The 14983-nt window shown below is 41.0% G+C and overlaps 1 protein-coding gene across 3 annotated transcripts in view; it reads left to right on the forward strand.

Moving 5' to 3' along the window:
- Positions 1 to 14983, forward strand: part of GRID2IP (Grid2 interacting protein) — a 211705-nt gene that overhangs the window by 179951 nt on the left and 16771 nt on the right. For all 3 annotated transcript variants that reach the window (XM_073636502.1, XM_073636501.1, XM_073636500.1), the window contains 3 exons: positions 804 to 881; positions 5307 to 5503; positions 7473 to 7628. In XM_073636502.1, the coding sequence (XP_073492603.1) occupies positions 804 to 881; positions 5307 to 5503; positions 7473 to 7628 (431 nt within the window). The remainder of the gene's footprint in view (positions 1 to 803; positions 882 to 5306; positions 5504 to 7472; positions 7629 to 14983) is intronic.

Raw genomic sequence — 14983 nt, forward strand, 5'->3', positions numbered from 1 at the left:
TTCACCCTTTGTATTCATCCTGATGGGCATTGTGCCCTGGGGGGGGGGGGGGGGGGGATGTAATGGGAAACCTAAAAGTTATAGATCCCATTTTTTAACATTAACTCCCTCCTGCTTAGCCCTGGTGTCCCTTTCATAGGGTCTGCATTCCCGGGGTTAAGGAGGCATCGGTGATCATGTGACCACTGTGATTGGCTGTCACAGTGGTCACATGATCGGAAACCGGTCCTGATAGTGGGGACTGAGAGCTATCTTTGACAGCTTGGTCTCTGTGCTGGGAGTGTGCAATGAGTGCACTCTCAGCACAGAAATGTTGCTTACCCTGTGACGCATATGTGCGAATGTGGGCATTAACGCCCACCCTTTTGCAATTGCACATACTGTATGTGTTATGCAGGTGGCAACTGGTTAAGGAAGAGTTAGAGCTACCAGTTTTAAATAAAAGTATTGATTGGTGCTGTGCTTTAAGTTATATAAACTGTCTCTAAATACTGCAATATATTTTACAAATGTAAGCAGGAAGGGATTTTTGTTTGCAACTACAGTTCCATTTTAACTGTAATCAGACCATCTCAAGCTAAATATGCAAACTTTCAATATATTTTGGTATGTCTTTTTATCTTTTATTAGCTGAAAGGAAATGAAGATTTCAGCTAATATTTATAGTTTTCCATCATTAGAAGAAACACAAGATTAAAATGTATTTGTAATGTGTGTTCAGTGTTTCCTTCCTGTGTGTATGTTGCAAGTTTTGGAAATTTGTCTTTACTTTTTAGCATCATTTCTCTTCCTCTCTTTTTCAGTTCTTCCAGTATTGCCAGAATCCCTGAAAAACAAAGGTTCGGTCCAAATATTGTCACACAAGAAAGCCTATAACACAGGTACGAGGTGTCCATTCACTGCTTTGAGTTTAAACTTGTAGTACTAAATTATATCACCCCCATACTGTCCTTTTAATAGCATTATTATTATTCTTATTCGGGATTTATATAGCACTAACGTTTGTGCAGTGCTTTACAATATAAAGTGAGACGGTACAGTGACAATACATTTCAATAGTAGAGGGTTAGAAGGGCCCTGCTCCTGAGAGCTAACAATCTAACAGGGATGGGCAAGTGAAACAAATGGTAATAACTGTGGGGCTTGAGCTGATTGGAAAAATAAAAGATTTGGGTGATAGATGATAGGTAGGATAGGCTTTCCTGAAGAGATGAGTGTGATGGAACTGTCCAGCACCCAGCTTGGGTGCCTCCGTCAGGATATAACTACCCCCAGTTTGGAGCCAGGAACCAGGTATTATAGCTGAGCACCCAAGACTAGATGACACTAGCTTAGATGAAAACTGGAACTCTTTATTGTAAATTCACACAGAATATATATCGTGCAAGGTCAAATAAGAGTTTGATCACATTACTCTAACAATACAAACTGTAAACAGGAATATAATTGGCATAGCTAAGGAACAGCCAACATAAACATCAATTGAATTAAAATACCAGGCATCTACACAAGCCTAGGTGACTCAGTGCCCATCCAGATAATGCTTTAAATAATCAGAGATCCCACCCCAGCTCAGACTGTCCGGCACCATACTACACAAAGTACATTACACATTATCATAAGCATAAGCACATAACATCGCAAAATGGTTTGATAACAAGGTAAAGTGGACACAATATTAATCATATAGATAAAAAGATTTGCTGGACAGATTCTAGGGACAGAATGTCACGTCCACATCCCTATTGGATCAATAGAAAAGATAAGAGAGATGATCGCTCTCTCATGGGGTGATGGGATTTTAACGGATATGTTTGTCTGTCACTGAGGTAAGCAAAACCACAAGGGTATTAATAAAATTAAATTTATTACAAGGTATACAAAATATAAAAATGATGCATTAACCTCCCTGGCGGTATGATTATTTCAGATTGTTGTGTCTCAAAGCGGCACAATTATTTTGCATAGAAATTTGGCGTTTTATATTGTAGGCCTGTAATTCTTAGCAATAACACACTTAAAGAGGGAGTCCACCTAAACCGCCTAAAAAAAAAAATATTAAAAGCCAGCAGCTACAAATACTGCAGCTGCTGACTTTTAATAAATGGCCACTTACCTGTCCAGGGTCCAGCGATGTAAGCAGCCAACGCCGAGAACCCGCTCGGTTCTCGGCAGCTGCCGCCGCCATCCTAGGTGAGGGAATCAGAAAGTGAAGCGTTGCGGCTTCACTTCCCGGTTCCCTACTGCGCATGCGCGAGTCGCACTGCACATCGTTACTGGTCCCCGCTATCTCCTGGGAGCTGTGTGTTTCCCAGGAGACAGCGCGGAGGGACAGGAAGAGGCATAGACTCCCATGGGAGTCTATGCCGGAAGTGGGTGCAAATACCTGTCTTAGACAGGTATCTGCACCCCCCTCCCCCCTGAAAGGTGCCAAATGTGACACCGGAGGGGGGGAGGGTTCCGAAAAGCGGAAGTTCCATTTTTGTGTGGAACTCCGCTTTAAATCTGTCCACCAAGAGTCTAGTAGATATCCCGGGTATGTTGAAGTTTGAAACACAAAATCATCAATTATAATATAATAAATAAATATAAATGATTATAAAAAATAATAATATAATAATAATAAAATAAATTTCCCCACGATTCACTATCGCTTAATTCTGCAAGTGTTCTAATTTACTATCGCTGTTTTCTAGCTGGTCTAAAACCACTTTTGACGTAAAAGGACACTTTTTGGTTGCTACGGACAATCTCCAGTTTCCAGGCAGAAAGAACAGTATATATAATATAAAACTGCATGCAGGGCACTGGACAAAGCACTGGGGACAAAAGGAATGTGAAATGATTTCATACAATAATGTAATCTGTAAGATTACAGTGTACTGTATGTGTTATGTATTTTCACTTTTTTGAATTTGCCGCCAGGCTCTGCCCCCTGTGCGTCGCGCCGCTCGCAGGGAACGGAGCCCGGCACACAGGACATCGGGGCGGAGGACACAGCCCGCAGACACAGCGGGGGGACAACGCTGGATCCTGGGGACAAGGTAAGTACACTGCACCAGGATCCTGAGATGTAATCCCGAGTGTGGCTCGGGGTTACCGCTAATGGTGCTGAAATTTAACCCTGAGCCACACTCGGGAAAACCGCCAGGGAGGTTAAAAAAATTCCATTATATACACATTTGACCACAGTTCTATATCAATGTCTAAGTTACAAAAAATAATAACATTAGTATTAATATTGAATAGATTTATTTACATTTTTAGCAATATATGTACAGTTACTATGGGTGCTCACCAAAACTTTTTGATACTGACAATAAAACGTCTGCAACATCAGAGAGAGCAGAGGCGAGTCACCATCCAGTGATATAGATTATGGCTTAAGCCCCAGATAGATTAAATTGCATAGTACATAGAGTCATATCATAAACCATAGAGGGGCAAGGACGGTCATCATATAGCTAACCATTCAATATCCCCATGTATTTAAGGTTTAACATATAGGGCTGTAGCATAGGTCATAAATAATTATTTATGACCTATGCTACAGCCCTATATGTTAAACCTTCTATGGTTTGTGATATGACTCTATGTACTATGCACTTTAATCTATCTGGGGCTTAAACCATATGGTTGCATGCTTCATCTATATTGATATATGCCATCATGCTAACATATTGATAATACTACTGCTATATTCGCTCCTCAAATATGTGGTGATGTAAAGTGTTGTGCATCTGAACACAAATGTTTGGTATTTTTAGAATACTATTGGTTCAAACAATCGCGCCTTTCATATGGTCCGACGTCCATCAGGCCAAAGCTGGTGATTCTGACATCACCGCTATATCACCCATAGTAACTGTACAAATATTGCTAAAAATGTAAATAAATCTATTCGACATTGATACTAATGTTATTATTTTTTGTAACTTGGACATTGATATAGATGCATGTTGAGCTGTCCCGAAGAAACAGATAATCAGTCTGAGAAACGCGTTGGCTATCCGCATATACAAGCATCTGTTCAAGCTTTCTGGACTGAGTATCAACTGTGGTCAAGTGTGTATATGACTGAATGTTATTAATGCATCATCTTTATATTTTCTATACCTTGTAATAAATGTATATTTTATTAATACCCTTGTGGTTGAGCTTACCTCAGTGAAAGACAAACATATCCGTTAAAATCCTATCACCCCATGAGAGAGCGATCCTCTCTCTTATCCTTTTTCTAACAATATTATTTATATCTCCAAGAGATGAGCAGACAGACAGAAACAATAGGTGACTGGATTAACAATAGGAATTCACACCTGGGAGGCACACAATGGGAGAGACATACTTAACACTAAACACATAACACCTTAATAAACATACTACAGCAGGAGACATATTTTTTAATTCATTTTTTAAATTGACCTTGTCCCAGGAGCCTCTCTAAACATTTTGGGCCAAACGGTGCTTACATCAGGTGCAAAAAGGGAATTGACATTCCTCTGTCCACACGGTTTAGCATGGATGGAACAATCAATACATTTTAAATTTAAAGTGTGCACGCCCAGCTTCAGTGCCCAAGTCTAGCAACTTACAGATGCAGGGTGCAAATGCTAGGTGCCAGGGTGAATATGGATGTGTGGGAGTTATGTTATTCAAGCCCAGCCAATCAAAGTGGTTGAAGACTCAAGATCAGAGAAGAAATGGAAGCACCAGCGACGTGTGAGAACATGGACATTGCAGCACTGGAGGGGGAGCACTTTACATGTAAGTTATTCATGGTATAATGGTGACCATATAGAACAAGTGGGGCAAAGGTCCACTTACCAGTTCAATGTGGACTAGAGTGGCACTGTCCCTCCAACAGAAAGACTTTGTTTCAAGAGATTCCCGCTTTTAAGGCTACCAGGATGAGCATCTCTAACATCTGTGGGACATTACTGTCCTAATAAGGAAATTCTCTACTATATTCTATTTTACTATTAGGTCAGTGAAGTCATAGACAGAAAGGAATCTTGTCCCATAAGCCCAGTAAGCTGAAACAGGGATCCTTATTGCATTCCATCAGGTTATGTACAGGCTTTCTGTTTGGGGCACCCACTGTTCAATGTGAACACTGGGAATGAGTTGGTAAGTGTTTTTTTGGACCATTCTGCCTGCGTGAATTGGATTTGCTGATGAAGCTGATTGCTGCTTTCTGACTTGCACCAAACTAGCCTGATTCTCTGTAGGTACTACAAATTTCAATCCAAGCGCAATCTAGAGAAGCCATATCTATAGACATGGGATGCTGTTTTCTTTTGCAGCTATCCTTATAGCGCACTTGAAGCTCACGCACCAGGAATTGCGCCACATCCTGATGACAATGGAGAATGAGCGTCTGGAGCCCTCACACATCAAACAGCTGCTGCTCTACGCACCGGATGAGGAGGAGAAGAAAATGTTTCAGGCCTACACTGGAAGTCCCACCAAGCTCAATGAGCCTGATCAGTTTGCTTTGCAGGTATGGAAGGAAGGCAGATATTTAATAAAGCAGGGTAGATATGTACCAAAGTACAGTCAGATGAAGAAGTAAGTACACCCCATGGAAACGGTTGACTTTTTCAACATATTTGAACAGGTAAACATTAGATCATTCAAATGGTACATACAGATACTGTAAAACTGATACATTAAAGTACGTGAATTATAGCACAATGATAATTTGCCGATGCAATGGTGTACTGTGGAAGTGAGCATACATTTGGCCTCAGAAGCTGCTATTGCCCCCACCCCTTTGCAGAAATAGCATACTTAGTAAGCATTTTGCAGAACTGCGTACCAGTGCATATTGATTTTGTGAAATTTTTGACAATGCCAAAATTCTTTCAGTTACAAAATGTTCATGGGTTTCCATGCATGAACTGCCACATTCAAATCCCTGCACAAAATGTCAATGGGATTCAAATCAGGGCTTTGACTAGGCCAGTCCATGACCTTCCATTTCTTTTTGTGAACCATTCTTTTGTGGATGTTCTATTGTTATGTTAAAAGACCCATTTCCAGTTTAATTTCACCTCCCAATAACAGTTTTACCATCACATTCTCATCAAGCAGTGTTCAAATAAAGAAAAAATAAATATATATTGCACTCTCATGGCATCAAGTAAAAGAAAGTCAGATCAGTGATGGCGAACCTTGGCATTTGTTTTGGAACTGCATTTCCCATGATGCTCATGCATTCTGCAGTGTAGATGAGCATCATGGGAAATGTAGTTCCAAAACATCTGGGGTGCCAAGGTTTGCCATCACTGGTCTAGATTTAGGGAGAACCAACAGAAAATTCCAAGGTTATCTCCCTGTGGTTGTCAGTCTTAATGCAACCAAAAAAGTAGAATGGTATGGACCACTGTGCAGCAAGTGATCTTGGCTCCTCCGTTTCCAAGGTCGGTAACCAGTTGAAAGGCATTTTAAGGGACAAAATGCGTCCAGACAGATTACCAAACCTGGAGGAGCCAAGGTTGCTCTTTGCACTGCCACTCTTTATTCTCAGCCTCAGTGCAGAATAGGTTGTGACATTAACCAACACCAAGAATGTAAAGTGGTCCACTGTGCAACTCCTGCACATGTGTCCTCATTGAATGATTTCCCGTTACCTTCTATTCTATTCTATTCCTTCAGGGACAACTATAAAATTGTGAATGTCCTACAACTGTCTGTTCTGTTGACAATGATCAGTAAATGACAATTAATGTTTAAAGCAGGAATAAGACTATAGCTACATTCTGATATTCTCATACACTAACAGTAATGCCGCGTACACACGGTCAGATTTTCCGACGGTAAATGTTTGATGTGAGCCTGTTGTCGGAAAGTCTGACCGTGTGTATGCTCCATCGGACATTTGCTGTTGAATTTTCCGCCCACAAATGTTTGATAGCAGGTTCTCAAATTTTCCGCCAACAAAACTTTGTTGTCGGAAAGTCCGATCGTGTGTACACAAGTCTGCGCACAAAAGTTCACGCATGCTCGGAATCAAGTACGAGCCGGAAGCGCTCGGCCTTGTAAAACTAGTGTTCGTAATGGAGATATCACCTGACTATTGAACTTCCTTTTTATCGGTATGTCGCACGTGTTGTACGTTACCGTGTTTTCACGTTCGGAATTGTTGGCCAACATTTGTCTGACCGTGTGTATGCAAGACAAGTTTGAGCCAACAATCTTCAGACAAAAATCCACGGTTTTGTTGTCGGAAAGTCCGATCGTGTGTACGGGGCATTAATTAGTTTTTTACTCGGAATATCTACTGTATGAGAAAACTGCATTGGATGACCCTCTTTTCTGTATATGATGTGTCGTTATAAAAATAATCCAGTTTTATGAAAGGAGAAGACGTGTCCTGTTATTAGAAGTTGCTGTTGTTACAGCTGAGTGCAGTATGATTCTGAGGGCACTATGTAATGTATGTTGAGCTCTCTTTCTACATCCTGCAGATGATGTTGGTCCCGGAGTATAAGATGCGCCTACGAAGTCTGCTATTTAAGAGCACCCTGCAGGAGAAGACTGAGGAAATTCGGGCCAGCTGTGACTGTGTCCTAAAGGCCTCAGTTGACCTCAGAAACAGCAAGAAACTTGCCAAGATCCTTGAGGTTTGTAGACTCAGAAATCTCATATAACCTATGAAGCATGCCATAGCTATGCAGATTGAACAGTAAATATTTATATTAAAATACAACTTCACCCTTGAAAACTGTGCAACCTGTGCCATTTATGTTGAAGGGTGGGCAATGGTTCGGATGTAGTACAATACCATTTATGTTGAAGGGTGGGCAATGGTTCGGATGTAGTACAATACCATTTATGTTGAAGGGTGGGCAATGGTTCGGATGTAGTACAATACCATTTATGTTGAAGGGTGGGCAATGGTTCGGATGTAGTACAATACCATTTAAGTTGATGGGTGGGCAATGGTTCGGATGTAGTACAATACCATTTATGTTGAAGGGTGGGCAATGGTTCGGATGTAGTACAATACCATTTAAGTTGATGGGTGGACACAGTGCCAGATTCAACTCTGTGGAGGCCCCTAGGCAGTCAAAAACTTGGGACCCCCCCCCTCAGGTTTCTGGAGGTTTCTCGTGTGGGCGGTCTAGTGGGATAACCAGGGCTTTTTTTTCTCAGAGAATAGGTGCAGGAACTCTCCCCTTCTGAGTCAACCTTCGTCTCTGCCCCCTACCCACCTCTGAGCCTGTCTCTAGGCTCCACCCCAACCCACCTCCCTTTTAGAGAAAACAGAACCAAGTATCATTGTGTGCTACTAAATAATTTGTATGGAATTTGATATACCCCACCCCAGCAACAACAGACCCCCTAGCAACAACAGACCCACCACAGCAACAATAGACCCACCACAGCAACAATAGACCCACCACAGCAGCAATAGATTCCCCACATAAAGACAGACCTCCCCCACCCCAGCAACAATGGGCCCTGCGCAACAAAAGACCCTCAGCAGCAACAACAGATCTCCAAGCAGCCATTATTAATAGACCCTCCAGCAGCCAGAAACAATAGACCTCTCCCTCCACAAAAGATCCTTCCCAGCAACAACTGACCCTCCAGCAACATAGGAATCCTCAGCCAACAAAAATAGACCTACACAGCAACAAAAGACCCCCACAAAAAATACATCCCCACCAGTGACAACAGATCCCCCAGCAGCCAACATCAATAGACCCACCAGCCAGGGCCGGGACAAGGGTTGGGCGAGAGGGTCGAATGCCCTGGGTACAATGGTTTACTGTAGGGATGGGGGGCCTTCCTTCTGTTGCAAGGCTGCCAGGTGTAGTGATAGCAGGAGTGATTTTGACTAGTGAGTGACTGCTGAGCAGATTATCCTCTAAGCTTGCACATAAACGGGAGGGGGGGGGGGGGCGCAGTTTGCAATGTTTGCCCTGGGCGCTGGATGATTTTGTAATTACGATCAGTGTTGGAGCTGCTGGAACTGTGTTCCCACTGAAAAAAAGTCCCGGGGATAACATTGAACGAAGTAGTGTGCATGTTAGCCACTAGATGGAGATGATCATCAGTACCGTAGATTACATGTATGTACTGTACACAGACAGATGTAAAAATCATGGATTTTTACAAACTGTCTGTGAATTTACTGAAGGTTGCCAACTCTGGTTCCCTCTAGGATTACTCTCTCTATTAAAGAGGAAGTAAACGCTGCCTCTCCTTTTTTTTTTTTTCTGACCGGCAAAGTAAAGGCGTAATGTGCTAGTATGCATCGCATACTAGCACATTATGTCAAATTTAGCTGCAAACGAAGCCCTCCATCGATGCGTTGTCACCACTGGTGACCGCATCCAACTTCTCTCGTCTTCCTTACGGGTCAGCTTCCTGCCAGCTCCTCCTAGTGGCCATGATCTGCCTGCATTGTATAGAGGAGAACAGAAAACCAGTAATGACATCACTGGGTCTAAATGAAGGCATGTAATGAAAACAGAGCGTTTTATGGAACATTTTCATTAACATTTTTTCACTAGTATGATGATGAGGAGAGGGGACTTATCTGTTCAAGTTACTGCAATGAAAATATCCATTTGCGCAGTGTCTTTTGGCTTCTTACAACACGTTTATATTTTATTTCCATTGCATCAGAAATTCCAGCTTGGTGTTTTTTTTTCAATCCCGTTTTAATAAGGCTGTTAAGCTTGTGTAGAAGATAATTGCTTGCTTTTACTGGATGGTCCTGGAAGTTCTTTTTGTTCCAGCAGTGGGAGTTCATAAAAATCCATTAACTGCTGTTTAATGCTCTGCTCCATAAAAGTGTATCGATTTTATCCAGAGTAAGAAAACAAATGCTGAATGTGCCATTATTATGAAGTTAACTTCAAGAAAAGTTAGAGGAGGAATGTTCATAGAGCAAATGATATTGGAAACAGCCTTACATTTATAATAGCTTTACAAAGGAAACTATAAAAAAAGAAGACACCCAAACCATAACATTTGTAAGTTTTGAAGCTAAACTCTTGCATGTATATGTGTGTGTGTGTGTGTGTGTGTGTGTGTATATATATATATATCTATAGCTATCTCTAGAGATATAGCTATAGATATCTATAGATATATCTACATATATCTATAGATATATAGATATCTATAGATATATATATCTATCTATATATATGTATATAGATAGATATATATCTATATATATATATAGATATATATCCTGTATATACAGTATCTCACAAAAGTGAGTACACCCCTCACATTTTTGTAAATATTTTATTCTAGCATTTCATGTGACAACACTGAAGAAATGACACTTTGCTACAATGTAAAGTAGTGAGTGTACAGCTTGTATAACAGTGTACATTTGCTGTCCCCTCAAAATAACTCAACACACAGCCAATAATGTCTAAACCGCTGGCAACAAAAGTAAGTACACCCCTAAGTGAAAATGTCCAAATTGGGCCCAAAGTGTCAATATTTTGTGTGGCCACCATTATTTTCCAGCACTACCTTAACCCTCTTTGGCATGGAGTTCACCAGAGCTTCACAGGTTACCACTGGAGTCCTCTTCCACTCCTCCATGACCACATCACGGAGCTGGTGGATGTTAGAGACCTTGCGCTCCTCCACCTTCCATTTGAGGATGCCCCACAGATGATCAATAGGGTTTAGGTCTGGAGATATGCTTGGCCAGTCCATCACCTTTACCCTCAGCTTCTTTAGCAAGGCAGTGGTGGTCTTGGAGGTTTGGGGTTGTTATCATGTTGGAATACTGCCCTGCGGTCCAGTCTCCAAAGGGAGGGGATTATGCTCTGCTTCAGTATGTCACAGTACATGTTGGCATTTATGGTTCCCTCAATGAACTGTAGCTCCCCAGCACTCATGCAGCCCCAGACCATGACACTCCCACCACCATGCTTGACTGTAGGAAAGACACACTTGTCTTTGTACTCTTCACCTGGTTGCCGCCACACACGCTTGACACCTTCTGAACCAAATAAGTTTATCTTGGTCTCATCAGACCACAGAACATGGTTCCAGTAATCCATGTCCTTAGTCTGCTTGTCTTCAGCAAACTGTTTGTGGGCTTTCTTGTGCATCATCTTTAGACGAGGCTTCCTTCTGGGACAACAGCCATGCAGACTAATTTGATGCAGTGTGCGGCATTTGGTCTGAGCACTGACAGGCTGACCCCCCACCCCTTCAACCTCTGCAGCAATGCTGGCAGCACTCATACGTCTATTTCCCAAAGACAACCTCTGGATATGACGCTGAGTTCTTTGCCATGAGGTGCTATGTTGAACTTCCAGCGACCAGTATGAGAGAGTGAGAGCGATAACACCTTCTCCCCATTCACACCTGAGACCTTGTAACACTAATGAGTCACATGACACTGGGAAGGGAAAATGGCTAAATGGTCTCAATTTGGACATTTTTACTTAGGGGGTGTACTTACTTTTGTTGCCAGCGGTTTAGACATTAATGGCTGTGTGTTGAGTTATTTTGAGGGGACAGCAAATTTACACTGTTATACAAGCTGTACATTGTAGCAAAGTGTAATTTCTTCAGTGTTGTCACATGAAACATGAATATATATATTTAGACAATGATGGGGATCCTGCGAGTCACAGAAAACTTAGTAAAGCACTACTCAGCTGCGTGCGTTAAACACGTCTCATATGCGTGCAAAATGACAAATGTAAAAAGGATTACGCTGCACTAGAGTGTGTTAGACATGCTGCTAAATTATAGCATGATAGAACAACTGTGTCTAAATAAACGCATGTGGATGTGGGAAACACAATACCTCTACAAGGTAAGCGGACCTAATAATAGATAAATACTCTGAATACAAATGTGAAAATTGACAAATGCATTTAAACGCATCAAAGTATAAATGCAAATTCAAATATGAAATATGACAGATTAACGCATCAAAGTGCACAGGTACCAATAAGCATAACTGAATCACAGCATTACTAGATGCAATGAATAAATGAATGTAAACGCATCAAAGTGCAAATGTGCCAATATGCATAACTAAATGACAATATTGCTCAAATGTGCAAAATATAAACGCATAAAGGGCAAATGTGCAAATAAACATACTTATTACAATATAAATATATATATGAGCATGTAAAAAGTGCTAAGTGCAAAAAATACAAAACAAAAAGTAATTTGGTGTCACACAGTTCATGTGCAAAAAAGTCCTCAATGCAGCCAAAAAATATAGTTCACTATGAAGTCCCACAAAAGGTATAAAGGTGCCTAAACGTGATGTCCACTGGTGATACAATCAACTTGCTAGTAACTCTCAAAGTGTCACAGACCATGCAATGGTCGATTCAGTGACCCCAAAGGTAATGCGCTCACCTCAGAGCATGTGACCAAGTCGCCTAGACAAAGTCAAACCACGCTTGTGAACCACCCCGGGTTCTAAGTAGATCACAGGATCCCAGGCTCCAATGCAGTAAAGAGTATATAGATGGGAAGAAAAAAAAACGACATAGTATAATACCGTTTTCAAATTTATTAAAAGATATAGATACTCTCCCCAAAAGGAGTACTCACAATATATAGGTGCGTCAGTGCACCGCTCTAAACATTGCAAGTATGATATTTTTCGTGAGGGTATTGTGTGCGTCTCCTCAATAGGCAGCTCAGCTGTCTCTCGCTCCATCCTTTTGGGGAGAGTATCTATATCTTTTAATAAATTTTAAAACGGTATTATACTATGTAGTTTTCTCTTCCCATCTATATACTCATTACTGCATTGGAGCCTGGGATCTTGTGATCTACTTAGAACCCGGGGTGGTTCACAAGCGTGATTTGACTTTGTCTAGCGACTTGGTCACACGCTCTGAGGTGAGAGCATTACCTTTGGGGTCACCGAATCGCACCATTGCATGGTCTGTGGCACTTTGAGAGTTACTGGCACTGTAGCGCAGCGTAATCCTTTTTACAAGAATATATATATTGTGAGATACTGTGTGTGTATGTGTGTGTGTGTATATATATATATATATATATATATATATATATATATATATATATATATATATATATATATATATCACACTACACCCAGCAGTCAGAGGCAGCAGTGCCTTAGATGGTCTCCACTTCAGATATGAGGCTACAGAACAGGAGTGTCTAAGCATTAGGAGTGAACTGATGTTTTCAGTAGGCAAAAGGTAAATCATTCAGGATACTGCCTGGTTGCAATTAACCTTTCTAAATGTACAAACCTTCACTTCTTGAGTGCATATCTATTTTATGCCACGCTGAATTATAGCATCTTTTGTCCGGCCTGCGTAACTTTCTCAATGCAATGATGTAATTCCTCTTATTAATAAAATGGCCTTTTGTATGACCAGTTGCGTGCCAGCTTATATATTAGGTGAGATCTTGGGCATGCCATTGTGCTGCAGTGTGATGCTGAGTACCTTAAAAATTATTAATAACAAGCTTGGGGATGTTGCTGAGCGAGCACAATAGAAGACAGGGCCTAGCAGGTAACAATTAACTGGTAGACTGGGGAGTAGATGGAAACATTCCTGTTTAATGAGTCTTATCTCACAAGTCAGCACATTCTGAGTAGGAGTTGACACCTCGTCCTCTCACCTTTTTTTGCAGCTCCTGTATACAAAGACATAACGCAACAAGGGAAACTGATATTTTTCAGTTTTCCATAGTTTAGGAGTCAAAAAACATGACACCCCTCCATGTACAATAACTCATCCCCTGTCCACTTATCAGTGTGACTTGTTAGCATTTGTATGCCATTTTATTTTCAAATATATGGCAAAAAATACATTAATACATGTTAGCTTAAACTAAAATATTTAGTGACTTAAATTTGCTATTACTGTATGTGGTTGAAACCATTAAAATTCAGATTTAGAATACTTTATTAATCCCAAAGGGAAATTATTATCAAACGGTTACCTTCAACAAAGATGATACAAGATCACAATAATCAACAGAACAAGACACAATGACAATAACATTACCAATAACCGCAATTAGCACTAAATAAAACAAATTAAAACTATTCTCTATTAAACCATCCATACTATTAAAATACAACATAGAATAAATAACAGAGATTGAAAAATAACAGAAAATCAACCAAAATGCAAATAGTACACCACTTTCTCTAGCAATACCCCAACTAATAAATAAAGGGGTTGTAAAGGTAAGTTTTTTTTTAAATAACAAACATGTTATACTTACCTTCACTGTGCAGCTCGTTCTGCACAGAGTGGCCCCGAACCTGCTCTTCTGGGGTCCCTCGGCGGCTGTTTCGGCTCCTTCCCGCAAGGACTCACCACCTTAATGCGAGCTCCCTTGCATGGTGGTTAGTTCTTGCGGGCACATTCCCGTGATACAGCCGGCGGCTATAGCCGCTCACTGTATCACTCGGCCCCGCCCCCCCGGCGTGCTGTGTCATTGGATGTGATTGACAGCAGCGTGAGCCAATGGCTGCGCTGCTTTCAATCCATCCACTGTAGTCAATCAGCGGCCAGGCTGAGCGTCGAAATCGATGTCGGGAGCGAGCGGGGGACTTCCGAGGGGTCAGGTAAGTAAAACGGGGGGGGGGGGCTGGGGGCGGCGGTATTGTCGGAAGTTTTTTCACCTTAATGCATAGAATGCATTAAGGTGAAAAAACTTTTACCTTTACAACCCCTTTAACATAATACCAACATACTTTAAAAAACTGCATAAAAATCCTGATCATAAACCAGATTAAATCTTCCTAATCTGATAAAATGCCAAGGAAAGTAGTATCTGCCTCTTCAGAATTAAAGGATACATAATAACTTAATTTATTATTACAATTAAGAAGAACCTATTTTCTAATATTGGACTTAATGCATAATAATATTGTTCAGTCTTCTGTCCAGCTAGCAGGTGGAGCTCTAGTCTCCTTTTTACATCATTTTACTTAATGTTATTGGTTTTGAACTGTGCTAAAAGA

Source organism: Aquarana catesbeiana, linkage group LG06 (assembly GCF_042186555.1).
Source record: "Aquarana catesbeiana isolate 2022-GZ linkage group LG06, ASM4218655v1, whole genome shotgun sequence".
Classification (NCBI taxonomy): domain Eukaryota; kingdom Metazoa; phylum Chordata; class Amphibia; order Anura; family Ranidae; genus Aquarana; species Aquarana catesbeiana.